Here is a 22,596-nt window from a genome sequence, read left to right as displayed (position 1 = left end):
GAAACTGAAACACAACCGGGAGAAATAAAAAACTAAAGAGAGGAAGGCAAACAGAAAAAAAGAGTTCTTGGCCTAACTGAGGAAAGAAAATGCATGGTTCAGGAGACAGAAAATAACAATGACCCGTAAATAACATTTTGTGAAATATAATTTTAAATTTCAAACACAACAACATAATAGCTTGAATTAACTTTGGTTACAAACTTTAGACCTTTGTGCATGGTTGAAAGCAAAAACGCACGGCAAAAACCTTCCTTTCCTGAAAAAGACTTACATGGAAAATTGTTCTTCAATGGAGAGCCAATTGTGGGCGCTGAAATCTTGTTCCTCACTCGCATTTTACTTGAAAGATCCTTAATTCTACGGGTAGGATAATCAATGAGCAAGCCATTGCTTTCTTTCCTGTTTTCCTCAAGGATTCAAGGGAGAGTCAGATGATGAGAGAGTTGGAAACAAAATTTCAGCGCAAGCCAAAAGAGGAGACACAATTTCTGAAAGTGAAAGAAGGTGAGACCACTTTCCTGTAAAATCTCTTTCAAGTCAGTTTCAAAGATACAAAGCAAATTTTTGCAGTAGAATTTTCAATAGAACTTGCCGATCTGTGTGAACCTAAAATAAAATTTATTTTATTGAAGTTCGCTTATGATATACCTTGCAGGCAAGCATAAACATTGAACTACCAATTGTGAGCTCAAGTGCAAGGTACATAAATACGAAACATAAAGAGCGTAAACTTTGACCAGAAAGAAGCCAATAACAGTAATCTGCCGTGAGTTCTTGTAGAATATTTTCGTTTCTATGATCAGAAACAGTTTCATTTCACTTAGAAAGGTAAATTCGATCACATTCATTGCAAAAATTTCCTTATTAAATTGGATAAATTTTTCAGATAAACAAGTTATTTACATTTTACTTTTTTCCTCTTATTTGTTTTCCCTCTTAGTTTATGAAATACTTACACGAAAAGGGACAGTAAAATATGTATACAAGTTAAAAAATAAAAATCACAATATCAGTGAAAGCTATGATCAGTGACGTCAAATAAATAGTAAAACACTTGGCCGTAGCAGTGCTCAAACAATTATAACAGCAGCAGATACATGAGGTGAGGAGGGAAGCTTTGATACAAATAGGACCTTAAGAAGTCCTTAGAACTGTCCTTGACTCAAAATATTTACTACGGTGAAGATGATAGTATAGCAGATATTCGGGATGCTTACGCTGATCTATCTTTAAGGAGGAAATCCTTTGAAAAAATATTTAGAGATAATCCAAAGTAATTTTCCTACTTCTCACACTAACTAAGTGATCACAGTTTCAAAGAACATCGTAACCAATGAGAAATAAAAGAACGGAATAAAGCACAGGTTGAATCAGTAGAGAAAATAAAAATTGTAAGAGAATAAAGGTACGGTCACTACTAAAAATAAAGGACAAATAAAAAATAAGAGGGGGAGACGGAGATTTGAAATTTCATCAGTTTCTATGGCTCAGTGCCAACATTATTTCATGAACAGGAAAATATAGAGAATTATGAAAGTTTGACCCATTGCGATGAGATTTTAGAGAATCTAACCTGCCGAATAAAGTTTGGCTTTCCAAAGAGTTTTCTGTTCATTTTTGAAAAATATTGAAGCAAAGCACAATTAGGGATATCTTGTGACTTTCTCTTTCCTTTCCATCAATATTAACAGTGAAGGACTGGGATAGTGAAAGGAAAACTTCAACAAAAAATAAACTCGCAAAATTCATAGAGCTTACAATAAAGGAGATGGCTGATTTTCAGACAGAGCCAGAAGACTTTCTGTCTCACTATGTATAAGAGTTAGCCTACAATTTTGGTTTTGATTAAGTGCATATTACGTACCAAATGACATAGTGATATAAAGAACAGTTGGGACGATTTCACATGTGACAGAATTCTTACAAGGGAGTTTTCAAAAGGTGACTAACCTCTCTCACAAATATGACAAAAGTTAACTTATTTTATTGATCTCAACCTCAAAAGCTCTCTTGAAAAAATCTGAGTTCAAAGCTAAAACTGCAACAAAATCTGACAAAATGAAGAAAAACTAGAAAGCTCCCACTTCTCACCCTAGCATGAATCTTACCAACCGGATCTGAGGTGAAACGCAAGTTAATATAGCTCCTTAAAAATTTTGCAAATGCTTGAAAACCTGGATTGACAGGATGAAATAAAGAGAAATTTGTGAAGGGCCTACTTTATTCACTTGCTTCAGTTCCGACACACCAGATTTGCAACGGAGCAAGAACTTGCGGCTATCTTGTTGACGCATTTTTTCTTTACTGATTAGCAATTTTGATTGTGGGACCCAGTACATTGTAGGGAAAGTTTGAGACTAAGATCAATAAAATACACACTTGTTTGTGAAATTTTACAAAGAACATTAACTTAAGTATAGAACACCTGGTTTTTTTCGGTACTTGGCATTAAAGAGAAAAACACATGCCCAAATGCCTTAAAAATCACTGCATTTTGCGTTGCTTATTATTAAAGACAGTGATGACAGAATTTTGAAATTTATTCCATCATCCAAAATGTCCTGGTAACTTTAATTTTGATTCTAAAATGCAGTGAGAGAAATAAGAAATTGCAAGGTCAATTGACTCACAGCCAGAGCTGATTTGATAGTCTCAGAAACTATTCATTCGATCAGTTTATGAAAACCAAGGTTTTTCTGGGTTTCCTCGTTCAAGCGATTCCCCACAAAGAAGCAAAAAAAAATTGGCTGAACATTAAAAACAGGACCAGAAATTAAGAAAATTCAATTTAAGCACTCAATTGGATTAGGAGCTCCAAAGATAATTTCATGAGCCACAATAGTTTGTCTACATTTTAGTTAATGTTCTTGGGAGAGGAAATCTTTCCTGCATACATAATACTGCACTTTCTTTAATTTTTAAATTTAGAAAGTAAAATGTAAAAAACATATGCCGTACAGAAAAAAAATTTAAGTCAGCACACAGAATCTTTTCATCACAGGTGCTTCCCCTACATACACTTTTGACTTCCTGAACTGAGAGGCTCCTATGCTTCCATACACCCTCCTTGTAAGATCATATCTTCAATAATGCATAATAAAAGAGGACTTTTTATTCTTTTTAAAATTGAACTCTTCTTCCTGTTCGACTGACAGAAATCAACTGACATTTACATCCAATCGCACGATACCAAATAGAGTCACGAAAAATTAAAAAACACTTCAATTATTACCAAAAAATGGACACCCACAATAATTCAATTATAAATTGTTAGATTTGTCTTCTTTTCTATAACTGATTGATTTCCTTCACACATTTCTTCCTTCCACTGCGTAAATTCCATGAGAAGCCACGCGTCGGGTCAGGGAGTAGAAATCTACTCAAAGCTTAAGTTAAACACTGTTAAGCATGCTTAACGGTGCGTTTAAAGGAACGAACAAAAGAGGCAAATGCCAACGATAATGAGACACTGATTTATGATGACAATTGCATTGAGGTGTTGGAAAATTGGAGTATCTTATTAAGTAAATGGGAGGTTATATTATGAGAATTTAGGATTTTAGAGGTTCTCAGATTCTCTCTGAAGTTCAAGTTACCTGCATTACTTTCACATCAATATTTTAATATCAAAATTTTAAACGATTTTTTCAATTAAGGTATGATGGATTCTGCTCTGGGTAAAAAAAAAGGCAACTGCTCCCTTGTCCATTTCACTTCCCTCAATATACATATTTCATTTTATACTTTGACCTAGAAACGATTTTAGACCATTTTCATTCACTGTAGAAAAATTATTTGAAGTGTCAACAAACATTCAAAACTTGGCTTAATGATTTAACTTCATCACAGAGCGAGGAACTACATCCCACGTACCTCAGTACTTAACTTCTATAGAAATTCAGTCAAAAAATAAGCTTTATAAAACTGAGCAAAGTATTTTGTGGATCATTCAGTAGCTAGTTTTTCTTCTCTTATCTTAAATAATAGTCACGGTGATGTGTTAAGTGTTAAGATAATTCAACAGAAAGTATGCCTAAACTGAACTTAATCTTATGCTTTCATGACTAGAACCATATTAATCGAGGTTAACTTACAACAATGAGTATAACAATGGCCAAAGAGCAAAACTCGATACACTTTAATATTACAAAGATGAAGTGATTACTATCGGTTAGCAAAACATTAATGGCTCACATTCTTACGATTACCGAAATCTGAGAAGATTCCAACAAAGATTTACATTCTAATTCAAGAAACCTTTTGTGCCGACAGCTGGGCGGTTTTGCAATTCAGCCAATATTTTAACAATTGATGACATACATCATGCATGTTTACTAAAATTCTCATACATAAACATGCACAGTATCTTTACAGTTTAAAAATAAAAAAAATAAAATTTTCATTTACAAGATACATTATACATATATGGACATCGCGAGCACTTATTTACAATTTCTGAAGCTTCCAAGCCATTCATTTATACTGAAAAATTTTAATTAAGATATTTTCGACATTTCCTGGATAAACAATGGCATGATATTTTGTCATCTTCAAGGGGAAATTTGTAATCATACGTTAACTCTTCTCCTTGTGGTATTCGGCGCTGAGCGAAAATAAGGATGTGTTTCTTTCCAAGGATATCAACTATTCTGGAATAGCAATTTGGCTGAAAAAATACAAAAAAAAACCATTAGCAAGATGTACACTTTAAAATATTAACTTTCATTCCTAATTAATGATTTGAAGAGTGTTCCAAGTCCAGTTTGTCCAGAGTTTGTAAGAGAGTTACAAATCCAAAGATGCTTTTGTTTTTCTACAACCTTAATGCATTTATAGACTGCTCAAGTCCATCATCAGAGGTTAACAATATGCATTTTGACACATATAGGTGGTTATTGGTCTACGACATGAAAAGTGTCCACTGGGCGGAGGAAGTCATTGCTATATTATTTAAGAGAGGGACTGTAATTTTATTAACTCATATTTGTGGTATGACTGGTTTGGGGTATATTTTAGGTGTTGAAATGCAAGTATATTGGCACATTTGAAAGAACCAGGCTTGCTGAAGCCAATCATCTCTTAAACTATAGATCCAACTTATCCGAATTTCCAAATTATGCAGATAATACCAAAGTAATTATTTTCCTATAATAGCCTTCTGATAGCAGTAATCTTGTGCTAACTATTGAACAGACTCTTGTAATCTGTTGTCTTTTGTAGCTACAGAACACGACTCTCAGCACTGAAGTACTTTTTTTCACCTTATTGCATCTTCATGTAAGATTAAAGTAAAATCACAAGAACAAATGATTATAATGCAATTAATTTTCAACGAATGAAATAAAAGAGACATACCTCGCAAGAGTGATTGATGAATCTTGCAGCATTGCCTTTTAGAGTGGCATCAACAACATAATAATCATCAATACGGAACATGTAGCAGCCAATGCCTTTGGAATTGTAGAAGTTCTCTCGTTTATCAGTTAGGGCAGATCGTATAACCTGTAAAAATGAGGATTATGAGATTAATAAGATTTCAGAAATTCGATCAGTACTAAGCAGGGTCCAATTCCATTAAGGGCAGGGATCTGACATGGTAAATTTGTCTATTTTTGCCATTTGGAATTTTGCCTTACGGTTAAGTTTGTGTCCGTTCTACGTCTACATACACATACAAAGGGTGTCCCAAAAGGACCATGACTGGTATGGCAATTCAAAATCCAAACAACATATCAAACTAAGCTTTGTCTCATTTGAAAAGAGATGGAAAAAGCAGTTGATTGAGATCCATATCAGATTATTTAAACAAAAATTGGCCAAATCAAGGTAGTTTGAGAATAACTTAAAAGACAACTAACTGTGATTTTTTGTAAATTTACTGAGCGGAACTTTCCTGATGCTATTGTACCAATCAATACCACTTGGCTACATCGCACAACACAACTTGGCAATAATGGTTGATTGCTTTACTGATTGAGACGTAACCATGGTAACAATGCAAAAATATATGAACGAATTGGATACATAGGATCCTTAGGAATATTTTACCCAACATCCTTGTTTTTGGAGTGCATAGGCTTATGCATTCTCCTTTTAGGTTTGTTTACAAACTACCAACAATTAATTTGTAATTATAAAAAGTCGGGAAATGAAACATTACCTCTCCTGCATATTCAATCACCATTTCGCCAGCATCTATATCTCTAAGACAAAATAACCCTCGGCCATGAATGTCTGATCGAAAAACTCCGACGGCTTCCCTCGATGTTTCTCTCAGGTGCCTAAATCGCATAGCCATCGGTAAATTTATGCTAGTTGATCGCCTGAAAAAGAAAAGGGCGACGATTAGAATCAAAAGAGCTTGGAAGCTTTCAATTAATGATTAGGAAGTTAGCTTTTCCATTAGATTGATGAGCCGAATTACACCCCAAATATTTACTTGAAATTAGGGTATTAATATTTTTCACACACAAAAAATAAACTGCTGAAGTACATTCAGTCTTTTGATGATATTTTTACAGGCAGTTTTGTAATCTTAGCAGTGGGCACAACTAAACCAGAAAAACTTTTTGTTTGCATGGGCAGTGACGTAGCCATTGCTGATACACATGTTTATTTGGCTCAGTTGAAGTGGATCAATCCAAACATGGGTTTACAGTAGCTTCTTCTAGCAAGGCTATCGTTACTCTCTGAATGAATTGGGGTTCTAAAAACTTAATTGACACCGTCAAGAGTAACAGGTTGTGCTTCTACCTTTATTAAAAATATTTGTAATCTCTATCACATAGAGGGTCTAATTATTATTATTATTTATATTATTTTCAAAAACCAGGTGGCTAGGTGACCTGAGTTTGATGGTCTCAGACAATGGTCACCTGGGGCTGGTGGTAAGCGTGGGATTAGCCAATGGGGGCTATTTGAAGCTTGTAAAAAAAAAGAAAAAAGTTTGCATAAAAGTAAGCGTAAGTATTCAATAGAGAGGACTTTACTCATACCTGTTTCCATTAATTAAGTCAGCTTCCGAGGCGATTAACAATTTTGGAGGTCTCCTATGTCTTGATGCAAGCCAACTAAACATGTCATATTTCTCCTTGCGAGTGGAGAGAGGTTCGCTTCGAGCACAACCTGACTTGTTCTCTTTAAGACTGTCTTGTCGTACAATGTTTGGTTTTGGTTTGTGATAAGTTGGTTTGTACTTTGCACAGCGTCCTACTCCAGGGAGTTGCTCTAACAAATACTTCAGCCCATTGTTGTCTAAACCAAGAGTGCGTAAACTCGCTTCAGCATTTTTGAATGGATTCTGTGGGAGTGGAGGAAGTTTGCGTGCTTCTCGCGCTTGTTGAACAGCTTCAAAAATTTTCTGCCATGCGTCGGCTAAGTTTGTTGTTGAGTAGGAAAAACCATCCTCGGAGTTAATTTCAAAAACAACCTTAGGTTTATTGCACTTCTTACCATTCTTCAAATTAGTTTTTGGTTTTGTGAGGGCGTTTTCATGTTTGGTAAGACCATTCTTGATTTTGGATTCCAAGTTTTCAATTTTGTTGGCTGGTTTTAAAATCCTGCTATCAGCTAGGTAATCGCTGTGGAAAGTTTTGGGAGGTGAATTAACCTGCTCTTTGGATGAAATTTTGCAGGACAACGGTGCTTTTGAACTAAGAACAGAGTTGATAATATTATTGACAGAGCTGAGAGGGGAAGTTTGAATGATGCTGTTGGAGTAACTGATGTCGTTTTTAACATATTGAGGTGAGCTACTTGTTGATGTAACTGTGCTACTGACAGCTTGCAGGATATTGTTTGTTCTCTGTTTTTCGTCTGTTCGTTGCAGAACATTGTTGATTGGTAATTTGGAGGCAAGTTTCTTTCCAGAATAAGTTCTGAAGTTTTTAATTTGGTTAGAGAAAACTTCCGTAACAGAATAGGGAGGAGAGCTTGGGGGATCAAGGGTTTCAACATTTTCATCGACACTCTTGCATACAGCCACCTGAGGTTTACTAATAGAAGTTGAAATTCTGAATTCAGTCTGCGGTGCAGTCAGTGTACACAGATGAGATGGGCTTGGAGCGCAAGTTGTTTTGCTTATTGATATGCTAGGAATTTTAGTTCCAAGTTCTAGCACCACATCCTTTGATGATTCATTCTGCTGATGTAGAATAGATGAATTTGAAGAGTTCGGCAGAGGGGTCAGCGGTTTGAGAGAATGGGCATTAAAAATTGCAGGAATGTCTTTCACAAAATTGGTCAAGCGAGACACTTCATCTGCCGGTACATTTTCATCAGTAGGCAGCTCAGCCGATATTTTTTCATAAAATGGATTATTTACGGAGGCTGTCTCGATCATCATCTCTTCTGTCGTTTCTTTCTTGACTACTTTAACACAATTTACTTGACTGGGTTTGCACTGGTTGGGTATTAACTCGCCTTTTGCATGGTATAAAGTTGTGACTTCTTTGGTGGTTTTGCACGTATGCTTGTTGAAAGACCAATTGCTGGAAGGAGCCCATGTTGTCGACTGAGCAGACTGAACTGATACAGGTGCAGAAAAACAGTCTTTTACGCTTGGATTAGTGGTAACGATAACGTAGCTGGTTGCTTCAATTGCTGGCTTTGATGATTGAACCAACTGAGAGGTCATCGTATGATAACCGTTGCTAACGAGGGGATTCGAAATCAAAGAATTGTTCAGAGCAGCGTTGCTCATCACCGGATTGTTGACTAAAGTGTTGTTCAACAGTGAGTTGCTCATCACAGAGTTGCACAAAATAGAATTGTTCACGACAGCATTCATTACGGGTTGACTGCTCAAGAAAATGTTGTTACTTGGGTTTGGTGCTGCGAAAAAGTCTATATTTGATACTTGAGGGTTCATGGTCACAATCTGCTCCACTGGAGGTTGAATTATTGCACCTACAACTTGTGGAACGATCGGTGAGATTAGGGATGATTGCTGTATTCGGAACGATCCAGGATTCATGGGGTCTGGCGTTGCGATAAATTGGGGCTGATTGGAAGACTCAACAGCAGCAATGTATTGGACATTCGGAGTTGAATTTACAGGTTGCACGAATGATGAAATATTGATGCTGGCTGACGCCATTTGTTGTGGCACTTGCTGCAGTATGAAAGTGGGGGTTGTGACTGATGCTCCAGTGTATTGTGGTTGGTCCATTATTGTCGGAGTTTGTTGATACATGATAGGATTACCAAACTGTGCAGGTGGAGGGAGAGGTTCTGATTTTCCTACCATGAAAGAAGTCTTCAATGGTCGTCCTTTGCCATTAATGGAATTAACATACTGTGGACCTCCAGAGGACGTAACACCAGATAGAAAAGCAGCTTTGCTTACAGTAATGGAAGCACAAAATGTATTGGTAGGATTCACTTTCTTTGAATCAATACTTGGCAAACTTTCAGTTTGATCAATGGAGATAGCGCTATTGCCCGAGCTGGTAAATTCAAAATTGTTCCCAAGATTTTTGTTGTCTGATACCATGTTGATACTACTCGAATTCTGCATTGTTACAGTTACATCATCGACAAGATTTATTTCAGAGACATGAAGGGAATCTCCAATGTCAGAATTACTCGTTTCTGTTGATCGATTGTGAATTGAATTACATTTGGTTTCATCTTCATTATCACTTTCCCCTGATGAGGACATATATTCTGCATTACAACTGGACAAATGTCGTTGGTAACTGACATCTGTCCTGTAAGTGCGACGACAGCGGCTACATTTCACAGGATTTTCTTCAGTTTCATCTGATACTTCAATGCTTCCATCTAACTGAGGAATTTCATAAGTAGGTGATTCATTTTGTAGCCTTGCTTCCTCAATGTAATTTTTCTTGGTCATTTGATTTTCTTCTTCGGGCCAAAATGATTCTGACTCATCACTATTTGAACTCGTATCACTGCAACTAGAGCAATCAACCAAGCCATCTACTTGTAGTAATCGTAACGAATTCAAGTTTGATTCTTTTAAATAATAAGCTGAGTTGTCATTAGTTTCATTATACTCTTCTTGAATTTTCACATGGAGCACAGCATCCTCCCCTTTTTCTAAAGATAGACCTTTGCAAAAAACATTCTTCGAGGAGCAGATACTTTCTGCGGATTCAGTTTGCGTGATGGAATCGATTTTTGGAAACCTACTTGATAAGGAGAATTCAAAATTACGTTTCAAGGGTAAATCAGCTGGACAATTCTGGCTATCATCTTCACCTATTTCCATCATGTTGTTGCCATCCGAATCAGATGGATTTGAGTCATCTTTGTCGCCTGCTGCGACTAGATCTTCGATCGACATCATTTTCATGGATATGTCCTTGAAAACTCCATCAAAAAATTCATTCGGCAAATCCTCAAAAATAGTATCCTGTTCTGAGAGTAAGTCGCTTACATTAGACTGTCCTTCACTCTCTTCTTCTTTGAACTGAACGGAATCGCACAAAAACGAGACAACCTCACATACAGCTAGATTAATTTCTTCAATACTTTCATTGACAACCGAGTGATCAACAGTGTAGTTCATATCTAAATCAGCATCGTATTCACAATTAGCATCGATCAAAATTGTTTTGATGTGATACGGAATTACTTTCCATGGCTCAGAGGATGACCAAAACAACCTTGAGCAGCTGAATTCAATAGGTATGATGGCAAAAGATGTATCTGAAACTTGAGGTTCAAACTTGCCCAGGCTATGAATGTGCAATGAACCAACCACCAACTTCACTGCTCGGTAATCGAGAAACCTTTTCTTCTTTCTCTCCAACTCTACATAAACAGGCCTGGAGATGTGGAACTCCTCTTGACGGGTTAATATTTTGTCTTCAAAGTTTCCTGCTGCGTGAGTTTGACATCGTATCGTTTTGCTCTCTAAGAATGTGCAGCTTGCTTCACGGGCGCAAGGAAAATGATACGTCTCTGTGCAATTACGAGTGCAACAGCCTACCGTTGCACCTTTCTTGGCACACTTAGAACAACGTATCATCTTCCCTCTAGATATGGCACTGTGAACATTCTGTAAGGAACCATCAATCTCTTCAAAAACTTCAGAGGACCACAAGGCACAATTAGAATGGATCCAGTCATTATGACCACAATACAAAAGCCGACCTTCCTCAAACATTGGCCCCTCACTAACGCCTTTACAGAGAGCGCAAATTCGCTCGTCTTTTTCCTCCTTTCCAAGATAGTAATAGTCCTTTTCATAGCCAAGCAAACATGTGATGTTTTCATCCATCTCATTTTTTAAGTCATCTGCGATGTCATTTGTTTCTAATTCCAGATTATCATCCATGCTAACATCACAGCTTGAGGTTGCACAGCTTGCGTCAAATACTTTGGACTCTTGTGGATCGAACCAGGGAAATACTTCTGCCATGGTTTGATGGTAAACTTGTGTCAAGTCTTCGCTTTCAACGATGCTGTTGATGACAGATTCGACATCATCATGGAATTGAAGCAAGGAGGAATACTCATTCCCACTGACCTTCTTTTTGATTGAAAGGAGAGTCGGAGCTGCTTTAGTCCAAGTTTCTAGTCCAGAGCAATAACACTGACCACTACTAAAAGAGCGTTCATCTAGGTTGCTTTCACCGTCAATACTGGAGGTTGCTTTCAATTCATCATCAGTGCTTCCTATTCCAGAGTCACTCTGGGTAGCGTGAGGAGAAAATTGTTCTGTTTTGTCTGAGTTGGTGCCATAAAAATTTCCCTGACAGTCGTTGTTTTCAACACTCACATGCAGAAGATTTGATGCATTCAAAGTACTGCTGCCGCTAGTTTTATTGAGGTTGATGTCACTTTCATTCATGTCACTATCACTTAAATTGGAGGCCAATTCATTTTGTTTTATATCACACAAGCTATCTTTACTAAGGCACTTATTATCACTATCATGAATCGTTTTCGATCCGCTAGGCTGAGAGTCAGAAAATCGCAGAGGCTTGACTCTCACATTGCTCCGACAAACGCAATCTGCTGTTCGTTTTTTTGGACTCCATTTCAAAATATCACAAGCTTTCTTATTTTTACTCAGGCATTTCAAGACGTTTAGGTAACCAGTTTTCAACTCTTCTTCTACGGCAAGCCACCAAGAAGCTGGAGGAATATCACAGCAAACTCTGGAAAAGAGAAGATATTCTCATTTAATAAAATTCCTCATTTTTCAAGACAAAAAACACGATGGAAAAATTACTCTGCACTTGCAAAATTATGAAAAAAAATTGCCTTTACAGGGTGTCTACTAAAACAGGGCGGCCAAAAATCAGTACTTTCACAGTACTTTTTCGGTACATTCCCAAGAAATTCAGTATCCCCCCCCCCCCAACAGAAAAAATCAAAACTTTATCAGTACCTTTGATTGAAGGAATTCGAAAAATTTCAAAAATTTGAATTTCTTGCTCAAATTGCGATAAAAACGACGAAAATTCCGGACCTTCTTGCGCAATTCCACACACTTTCAGTACTTCCGGACTTCTCTGAAAAAATCAGTTCTCTTTCTCGACTTTCAGGAAATTCCGGACTTGTAGACACCCTGCTTCATTAGTCAGAAAGACAAGTTCATGAAGTAAAAATTTCTGTGACATCACACAGGGCAAATTTTTCTCTGTGAAAATCTGATGTAAGAAGCGGATGCTCAACTTGGATTCCTGCTCAAGTTGAACTCAAACTTGATTTGACTCAGTTGGCGATGGACTGTATTATCAATCATTCACAAATAAGACTGAAATTTTACTTGAAAGAGATAGATGACAGTTTGCCTCGATGATTGTTTTTTGGGGATTATGTTTACTTACATCTCAATAAGGACAAGTCTGGCGGGACGAAATAACTCTGAAACACTGTGTATTTTTACCGAACAAAAAAGTTTATGAAGTCTACTTAGTTGTCTGTATCTATTATGCTCTACGGATCTACTTCAAATGAATTTTTCAATCTTGCATCATCTGTGGGGTAAATGCCAATTTAGGGTAGGTAGGTGAATGGGAAATTGATATTTATACGTACCGACAAATGTACTCGACAGATTCTGGCAGATAACTAAGGACTTGATACTTTTCATTGGATAAGCCTTCACACTTGGCGTGGACCCAGGATTTACATTTTCCGCACTCCATCATCTAAAAATTGAAGACAATGCAACTGTTCAATGACTACAATCGTACCAACTAAAATAAACTCAAAAGCACCAGTTTTAATTGAAGAAGTAAAAGTGAAGATGGAGTAAACTCAGACCTGTGAACCGATAAATGGAAAGCTGGTCTCAACAGTTTGTGCAGATTTCTTTGCTTAGTTACTCAGCCTTCAAAATGCCTGCTTTAAAATTTACCGCTTTAAGTTTAACTACTAATTTCTATGCTTTAATTTAATAATCAACCAATGCTTCAATTATGCTGTTACACAACCTAAACTGTAAAGAGGGTCGTTTTGTAACCTTGATTGCTACAAGGGATGAAAATAAATTTTTGAATAGAAAGTTTGAGAGCCACAAAATTTCTCAGTTACATTAAGGTTTTTGTTACGACTTAGTCATTAAATCACTACCTTAGGGTTATTTTTCTACCTCCTACACCTAGCTTTGGCATTTAATTTAGCTAAAATTAATAACTTTGGAAACTCCTAAATATTCCTAAAACTCATTTAAATATGCTGAAATTTAGGAAATTTGCATACAAAATATACAAAGTCAGAAAAGCTTCCATTTTGCTTATTACAGGAGACGAAATCAAGAAAAAAACATCAAATGTTAGGTAAATTAGCAGTACATTGAAACCAAATTATTTTGCAAAAGAGAAAAACTTCCTAGTGGAGATATGTATTGAGTTAGTCATACTTCTAAAACAAGTGTAGATGAGTAACGCCCTCTGTCAAAAGTTGACAGGTCTAATGACAAGATATCTCCTCATTTTAGTTTTGTCTCAGTACAGCCATAAAAAGTATACTCCTTATTTTCAGCCAGTGTTCAGGAGTACTGAAATTGTGAATAATGAAATTGAATATACCTTTGAGTCGTAATCGTCGTCCTCATAACATCTTTGACACAAGGGACAAAAATTTCCTTTTTGTCGGAGTTTGAAACAAGGTGAGCAGAGAGGAAGGTTCCCGATGAATTTACTGACATTAGTCTGATTGCAGCTCTTGCAACGAAGACAAGATGGACACACCTAGTGCGGAAACAAGGTAAAAAATTACTCACATTGAAAAAGATACAAACCATAATATTTGCTAGTCAGTGTAAAGTTACGCCAATAGATTAAGCAAAGAAATTCAACGTTTCACTGATGCTTTCACTTGGCTGAAAAGATACTAAAAAACAAAAGTCAGTGATAGACGTTTCTCACACAGGCTCTTTAAATTAGGCTTGAGAATAAAACTTGATCCACAGCTTAAAGACCTTTAAAATTGGTCAATTTACATTGATGATGAATTAAAATGAACTTCTCCACCGAGACAACAGGTTACTGCAGGACACTATGAAGTCAGAGGGGGGGAGGGGGGGGAGTAAGGCAATGGATGCAAGGTGGAACAAGAACTGTGCATTGTTATTTGTTTGAAATTGTACCTTCACGGCAGAAAAACTTTAGTACAAAAAATTCAACATTTGTTCACCATGCAAAAAAAATCTCTTTCCTGCAAAATAAAATTCTTGCCCACTCCATGACTATCCAGTTTCCCATGTGGCTAACAACATTCAAGAAAGAATAAAAACTGATATCGATTTCTAAGATGCATTAAAGTTAGTGCAGTCAAATCTCATTATGTCGGAATACATTGGGACCAAGAGTTGATCCCGACCAAGCAGGGTTTGCGAGTGAATGGATTTAGTATTGGCTTAACGAAAACACGGGACCGAGCCATTAATACTGAGTTAGCGAGTTCCGACTTGGCGAAGTTTGACTGTAACAAGAGGTATGATAAGTTGATCACTGGAAGACAAGAAAATAAATACAAACCCAAGTTTTATCTGTTAGGTGCGGTCTTTGACGATTTGGAGAGAGACAATTAGAGTGGTAAGACTTTAGACACCGTTGACAACAGAGTTGAGGTGCAGGGTCATTGCAAACAGTGCAAAAAGTGCATTTGGGACAAATCCAATCCACACGCCACCAGTTGCGATCGAGAGATAATTTAGACGGGTGCATATTCATTTCTACACAATACTGATGGTATGCTTCACAACAGCTGACGCAATGAACGAGCTGAAAAAGATTAAAAGCAAGAAGAATTAATTCAGTGCATAGTTGTAGCTTTAATGGATTAGTGGGGGAAAAGCCTAAGAGCAAAATAGGATAAAATGTTTTGAACCTATAATTTTTAAATATGCCGATCCGTACTTCAGTATTATGGTTCTTGATAAATTTACCCAAGGAAGGGTATACTAACTCTTATTCTAGTTTTTGCTTGATAATTCTATTTTAGAGCGCAAAGATATCTTTTTTTGAGGCAAGTTGAGATTTACTTTCTTGAAAAAAAAGCAAGAAAAGATTAACTTCATCCAGTTAAACAATTATTATTGAATCAAAGGAACTATCTATTACCCTATCAACCCCAGCACTTCCACACAGAAAACACAAGGCTGGGACATGAATAGGCTCTGATGCGATCAGTGCGAAACCAGTTTTGCAGACTTCCTCTGGATCATAATTTTCCCAAAAATCAACCGATATTGTTTGGTTTTCTGCCTCCTCTTCTTGTTGCTTTCCTAAATCTTGCAATGTTCTGGCCTAGAACAGAAAAGGTACATAATTTTTAAAAATATTATCAAATAATTTTTTTTCCTTTACAAAAGGACAAAGTCTATTTTTCAGTGAAGAGACTTGAAAGTTTTTTAAAAATCAAAAAGCAATGCTTCTTAACCATTGAGGGACTAGGATTTTGTCATACTTTGTGATGGAACTGAATGAAACAAGATCAAACAGCAAGGAATGGATTAAACTGTACATGTGGTCTCCACTAAACACTAAGCTGTGGACGCTGGTCATATTGGCTGGCATTGAAGGGTTCTGTATACACTAAGCCTGTTGTTTTGATCCAGATGCAGTTGCTTGCATTGAACGCTCTCTTCAGGTCAGAGGACGTTAAAGCTGTGCAGCAGACGTCACAGCTGGCATGGCCCCGATGGGAGAATGCACCACTGCATTTTTCATTTTTTTATTTTTTTTTGGAGGGGAGGGGAGGGACACTCCTGAAGGGCACTGAGGGGTACCTGTGTCCAAAACAAAGTGGCAAGCAACGCGTTAAAAATCTAGAGAAAATGTTTGAAAAAGGTCCTTTTCATGGACTCAATTGCTGTGGTGCAGATGTCATGATACAAATATGTGAAAGTCTCATGAACTATTTATGAACTCACCAAAGGTATCTCTTCAAAAGGTCTTTCATCAGAATCCGTTGACTTCTGCGTAACATCCCTTACTTTGATGGTTGGAGCTTCAAAAATTTCATCTGAGTCATTAGGATCTGGTGGGTTTGAAGTACTGATAGCTGATACAGGGGTACTTTCTTTTATTCTGGAACAAAAAATAAAAAATCAGGACTAGAATTCATCGGAACAGCAGAAAAAAATAGGTTTAAAACTGAACAACATTGACCCGTTGATTTATGGTTTAATTCGACCCTAAAATTAGTATTTAAATATGCACTTGAACAATTATAGTTTTAAAGCAGTATCAATAAAAGTTAAGTAATAGATGTTAGTTTTACAATTTACCTTGGTTCCGGAGTTTCTGCACGTGGAGTTTCTGAAGACTGAGGATTCTCTTTCTCTTTACTTTTAGGAGAGTTGTTATCTAAAAAATGAGGGAAAAAGATAATGAATTTATTTTCAAAAACAACAAAAATATGAAAAATTCAATGAAATTTACACTTACATGAGGTAAAATTACACCAAACGGTTGAAACTTCCTAGGATTTTAAAACTAAGAGCAATGTGTTGCTTACTTTATAATCCATCAAAGTGTCCAGAAACAGTCTGCTCTGCAGACTAAGACATTCTAAACAACGTGGTACTGTGACCTTATTAAACCCTTTTTCGATTGTTTTTCTCGTTTTTCAAAGAATACAGAAAGTCTGTTTGAAAAAATCAAGTCATTCTTGACAAAAGTTTTTAACTAAAAACGGGATGAGAGACTCAATATATTGAGTCCCTCCAGAAGCATAAATTCTCTTCAAGAAAAATCTTAGATTGTAATCAATGCATGTGCCACAAAAAGAAATCAAAATTTTTTGAAGAGAGCTTTAATGTACTCATCTAAAATATGATTTATCTTTTAGTCGTTTAAAATGAAGGAGCACATATGAATATCTTGTGAAGACAGTCAAATATTGACAAATATCTGCTGGTTACACAAAACAACAATCATGCCTCTAATGATAAAGAAGAGACAGAAAGTTTAGCAAGCTCTTAAAATTGGCATAGAGGTTAATTTCTAACATTATATATTTCTGATGTAAAAAGGCAAGAGGAAAAGTATCATAGGTGTTAATGATCCAAAATCAAGAGACTTGATCATCAAATTCATCAGCTGTAAAGAATTGGATGAATTAAACATCTCAAAACTATAAAATTTTAAAATTTTGAGTTAAAAATTGTCTTTCCTAAAAGAAAAGACAAGAAACAAAATCGGTTCACCTGACAGCACTGCTCTCAAATTTAAAAAAAGTTTGGATACAAGATAATTCTGCATTGCTATTGAGATTTTTTCATAATTTCAGGTACTTTTCAGTGTCATTGACTCGACAATAACATCAAACTTGTAGTTCAAAACCATTCATTACAAGAAGGAAAAGTGATGATCCTTTGTTAGTTCTTACAATTCACTGGCATTCAAAGTTGAGAAAAATTTGGTAAAGCAGAAAGCAAGAGGAGATACATTCATGAAAGATATGAAAAAATATGGAATGTTACGCAATGAACATTGTCAAGCAAGACTGCAACATCCAAAGAGAAACTACTAAACTACAGCAGGAAAAGATTGTTTCAGTTATTCTTGGGAAATTCGCAATGAAAAGCTAGGGATCATAACTAATGACAGGTTCATGGTTTGATTCAAAGCATTCCTCACGTGTTCTGTTTCAAAATTTCACAAAGAAAAAACTTGAAACAAGAAAAAAAAATATAAAACACGTGTTACAATTTGATTAATGAAAAATTCCATTTTTGACACAATTTTGAGGATACTTGCGACTACATACTTGGATCTAAATTTTGTCTATTGGTTTGTCTGTGTGATACAAAGAGTCGATGCTTAGATGCTAATGCTATAACTTACAAAAAACAACTTAACGAAAACGCGCAAACACAACACTGGAAAATCAATATTAAAACGTTGCCTTATGGTTGAATAATTTCTGTGCAATTTATTGCATTTCTCTTCAAGAGTTTATCTTAATATTACAATTTTTAGACTGATAAAAATGCTTTGATGGAAACTACGGTTAGGATGAAAGCTAGCTTTAGGCATTACATGAGTTAAATTAGAAGCTACCTAGGTAGATGAGCTACAAATAGAGTGTGATTTGATACGCTGTATGTAACTGGACGCTGTTGTATACTAGTGTGTACTGGAAAGTTTTCAACATTTGGACAGTTGGTTTGGAGAAAATAAAAGAGCTGAAGGAGAGAATGGGACTAAATAAATCGGTAACAGTCTGGCATTCAAGCAAACAATTGTTTCTCAATGAATGGAAAAACTCCCAAATATATTCCAGGAAGTTAAAAATTTTGACTTCCTCCCGGCACTCAAAATTATCAGCTCGAAAATGTTTTAATGAAGATTGATGACTTTCAAAAGAATAAGAAAGGACTTGTGAGAACAAAAGATAATTTTTGATGCCTTCATACACGCCTGCAACTGGGAAAAGGAAAGAATGGACAAATGTTACCAAAGAAAGTGGCATCATTCAATAGAGATTCATGTGCTGACCAATGGGCCAGCTGATGATTGATGCATACAGCTTGATGTGACCTTTATCCACCCCCCACCCAGTCTACAGATATATTATTGTGCTTCTGATATGAATGAGGTATTTATGTTTTCAATTCAAGAGAAAAAGGAAAAATGATACTTTATGCAGTGCAATGGAGCTTGTATTGTGCACTTGAAAAGGACTACTGTGCAAAAGGTCACATTATTGCATTATGTTATTGTAAGTTTAATATAAGTATATAAAACCTACGTAAGGTACATGAAAAGCAAACAAGATACAAGGATCTCATGTTTAAATTATCACTTCAACTATTCTTAAAGATATTTTTGAATGAAACCGATGACTACGATAGTTAAACAACAATGATCAATACATTAACTTCTGAGAGTTTATAAACTAGAAAAGTTTGTATTTACATCATTGGATGGGTGAAATTTATTACCTTCAAATATTTGGAAGAGCTTGAATTCTGAAAGGACTTCAAATGAGAAACATAATAAATAATGTGATCTACTTAAGAATAAAATTCTACAAGAGGGTAAGTGGCTTTTCCCATAAAATGTATCTTATTAACAAATTTTTATGTGAAGAGTAAAAGTGTGTGATATGTATACATGACAACTCGTAATTATTTCTTTGGAATTCTACAGGGTTAATCCTTTAACTTAGATTTTAAGTTTTCAACCCAGCTTGACATAAGTCACTATCCTGAAAAATTGATTCTTGTTCGACAGGCTCCTTATCCTATTTGTCAGGTACATAGAACAAAAAACTTAACTTTAACTACTGTTTCTCAAAGAGAGATGATGCAACGCAATTCACTATGACTCTAAGATAAGGAAAAATATCATCAGAAGGGTAACGCATGCTGAAAATTTCAATGTTAACTGTTAATGATGAAACAATAATATTGATTAGATTTGAGAATCAAAGATGACAATAAGCAGGAAAAAATAGCATGCACAAAGCAAGCGCGGAAACTGTAGCAATAAAATCAATGTGATAATTACTTGACACTGTTGTACTTGAGATAGGGAACGTTGCCATAGGTTGGCCGAGCACAATTGACGCACTTCGGCAAACGTGCTTGACACGAGGTCCTTTCATAAAATATTTATCTCTTCTCTCTTCTATTGAAGCCTTATTCACTCCTCTATTGTCCACTCTTTTTTCAATATTCCTTCTAATTAATTTTTTCAACTTTTTTATTTTATTTTTCTTACTTAAATCTTTGGTATTTTCTGTGAATAGAAACAAAGATTTGATTAAAATTTACTTTAATTAATAATTGAACAAGAAAAAAATGAAAGATAAATTACACCTATGCAGAAATGCAGTAATGAAGGAGCTTCCCCATTTAAGACTTAGTTTACCAGAATTCTTTGAATATTGCATGCAATAATCCAACTTCATCGGGTGTTATACGCAAAATGGGCCTCAAAATGAGGTTTCGCAGCCTTAACAATTAGAGTACTAGTCAAATGTGGTGCCTAGAAAAATGAGACGCAACCTGTTGCAAATTCTGCGATTATTTATATTAACTGTTGCATATTTCTAAGCTTTCATTTAATCTTGCATTTATGAAAATCAAAGATGGTTTCACCGCTGCCTCTCCTAGTAAAATAAATAACTAAAAAAAATGAATACTAACAAATAATTACTACAAAAAATTATAACCATCTCTGACACACTTTTTGACCATGGACACAAATGAGTTATCAGGTATTTTTCAGAATTCTCAAGAGGAGAACTGCACTAGGTTCCCTCCCTGCTTGCAGTTACCGTTCTAATATAAAAATAAAATTGTACCAGAAGAGTATCAACTCTACAGATAAAAACTTGACACAAATACATCAAAGAGTAAACAGATGCTTGCTGAAGAATAGGTCTGAGAAATACAATTAAAATAATTACGATTGAAAAATACCTTTTTTAAAAATTCAATACTCAAGGGTCATGTTCAGTGTACATTACATAAGACATTGTATTTTGTTTCAGTTCATTTCACAAATAGACCCTTAAAGAGAACTTAAGTGTTTTGCAACAGTGAAACTTAACAACAGTCAAGAAAAAATAGTATCATTTAAAAAAAATTCACAGAAAATATGTAGCGGCCTTAAAGTTTGTTTCGATGTTTTACTGCAGCAAATCAATACAATTTCCTTCAAGATCGATTCACAATTTATGTAAATCTATACCCCCCCCCCCCACATCCCTCCTGTTTTCAATCTAGGTATTTTAATTATTATGACAGATAGATCTCTTCCTATTTTAGAAATCTCATTGTCTGGATGACCCTCATACCTGTTGAAGACATTTTGAGTTCCTATTTTCTTCCCAAATTACAGTAAAGAAAACAACACAATACATGAAAGATACAACAATTTTTACGGGTATCATGAGAGTTAAGCAGACGGGAGAAGGGAAGAAAACCTTTCTTCGAATAGGAGAGCTGAACCAAAGACATGGACCAAAATGATTCTGAGGCATGGAATTAGCCAATTTTAAACCGAACATGTAAAAAGTAATTGAATAGTAATCAAGTTAAGATTTACTGTGGCTTCCCAGAGAAAATAGGTTACTTACTTTTTAATTTCACTAGACTCAAAATCTACGACCAACACCACATCTTATGATAACTGCACAGGAACAGCTCCAAAACACACAAGTGTAAAAAAGCTAAAGATAATGAGTAAATGTAGTTGCACTGACTTACTTTTTAATTTCTGCACAGTTGTATCGGTACATTTTGATCGAAGAGAAGTTGACGTTCTTTTCCTTAGATTTTTGGCTACCCTCATTCGGCTTTCTATCTCCATTTTCTTTTGTCGAGTTTCATTACTTTGATCACGGTTTTTAACTGCTGATATAAATCTAGCCATGTTAGAAATGGAGTTGATCGCATTTTTATGCCTTTTTTCTGAAAAAGAATGAAAGTCCACAAAGAAAATTAGGTATTTGATTGACTAATCAACTCTCTTTCCCCGGTTTAGTGTCGTACTGCATAAAGCATAATAGAACAGTTAATAAAAAATTTGCACAGCTGACATTTTTCGAGATTATGTTCAGTAATCATTCAAATAAACAGCATATTACTCCTTAAAGTTATTTTCAATGGATCAAATAAAGTCAACTTGACTTTATACACCTTCCAGATTGCCATTGTAAATTTTTTTTCGACAAGTGTGAGAGCTGTGCAGCCTTCGATGGCTGTGAATGAGCTATTGAATAATTGAGTTAATGAATTTTTCTTGGAGAATTGCCAAGGAAGTAGAGTGAAAATTGAAGATTCCACCGTTATTAGAGATGATACAAGTTTTTAAATATTATGAATAGAGGATTCATGGATATTTGCTTAAACTGAACAATAAAACGATGGAGTCACACCAGATTGGAGTTCTTGCAGGGACTTTTGAAATAGGACTGTTGCAAACTTTTGCTACAGCAAATTAAGACTTGTTTCCTACTGACAGTGTCTCAAAAATCACGATGAGCGCATCGGCAAAGTCTCATATGCACTCATTACTTCACAATCTGCGTAAGAAATTTGCTTTTTTTTGAGCTTCCCACTTCAAAAACGATACTACAGCACAGGTGAACATTTTGATAGAGGCGTCTCTCCATCGTTGGCAATATTCATTATGTCCGACCCTTCCG

At 35.7% G+C, this 22,596-nt stretch overlaps 1 protein-coding gene across 2 annotated transcripts in view; it reads right to left on the bottom strand.

Annotated features, from left to right (window-relative positions):
- Positions 1-130: 130 nt before the first annotated feature.
- trx (histone lysine N-methyltransferase trithorax) overlaps positions 131-22,596 on the bottom strand; it is a 28,009-nt gene continuing 5,543 nt past the window's right edge. The window contains exons 5-16 of one of the 2 annotated variants that reach the window (XM_019054497.2): positions 21,656-21,859; positions 19,950-20,180; positions 16,721-16,799; positions 16,364-16,520; positions 15,552-15,737; positions 14,967-15,212; positions 14,016-14,177; positions 13,021-13,133; positions 6,999-12,134; positions 6,164-6,326; positions 5,359-5,505; positions 131-4,669 (exon numbers count right to left, since the gene is read on the bottom strand). In XM_019054497.2, the coding sequence (XP_018910042.2) occupies positions 4,496-4,669; positions 5,359-5,505; positions 6,164-6,326; positions 6,999-12,134; positions 13,021-13,133; positions 14,016-14,177; positions 14,967-15,212; positions 15,552-15,737; positions 16,364-16,520; positions 16,721-16,799; positions 19,950-20,180; positions 21,656-21,859 (6,998 nt within the window). In that variant the 3' untranslated portion in view covers positions 131-4,495. The remainder of the gene's footprint in view (positions 4,670-5,358; positions 5,506-6,163; positions 6,327-6,998; positions 12,135-13,020; positions 13,134-14,015; positions 14,178-14,966; positions 15,213-15,551; positions 15,738-16,363; positions 16,521-16,720; positions 16,800-19,949; positions 20,181-21,655; positions 21,860-22,596) is intronic. The other variant, XM_019054498.2, reaches the window with a different exon arrangement.

The sequence above is a fragment of the Bemisia tabaci genome, chromosome 5 (genome assembly GCF_918797505.1).
Source record: "Bemisia tabaci chromosome 5, PGI_BMITA_v3".
NCBI lineage: Eukaryota > Metazoa > Arthropoda > Insecta > Hemiptera > Aleyrodidae > Bemisia > Bemisia tabaci.
The sequence above is the reverse complement of the archived record's forward strand: the minus strand, read 5'-3'. Positions and strand labels throughout refer to the sequence as shown.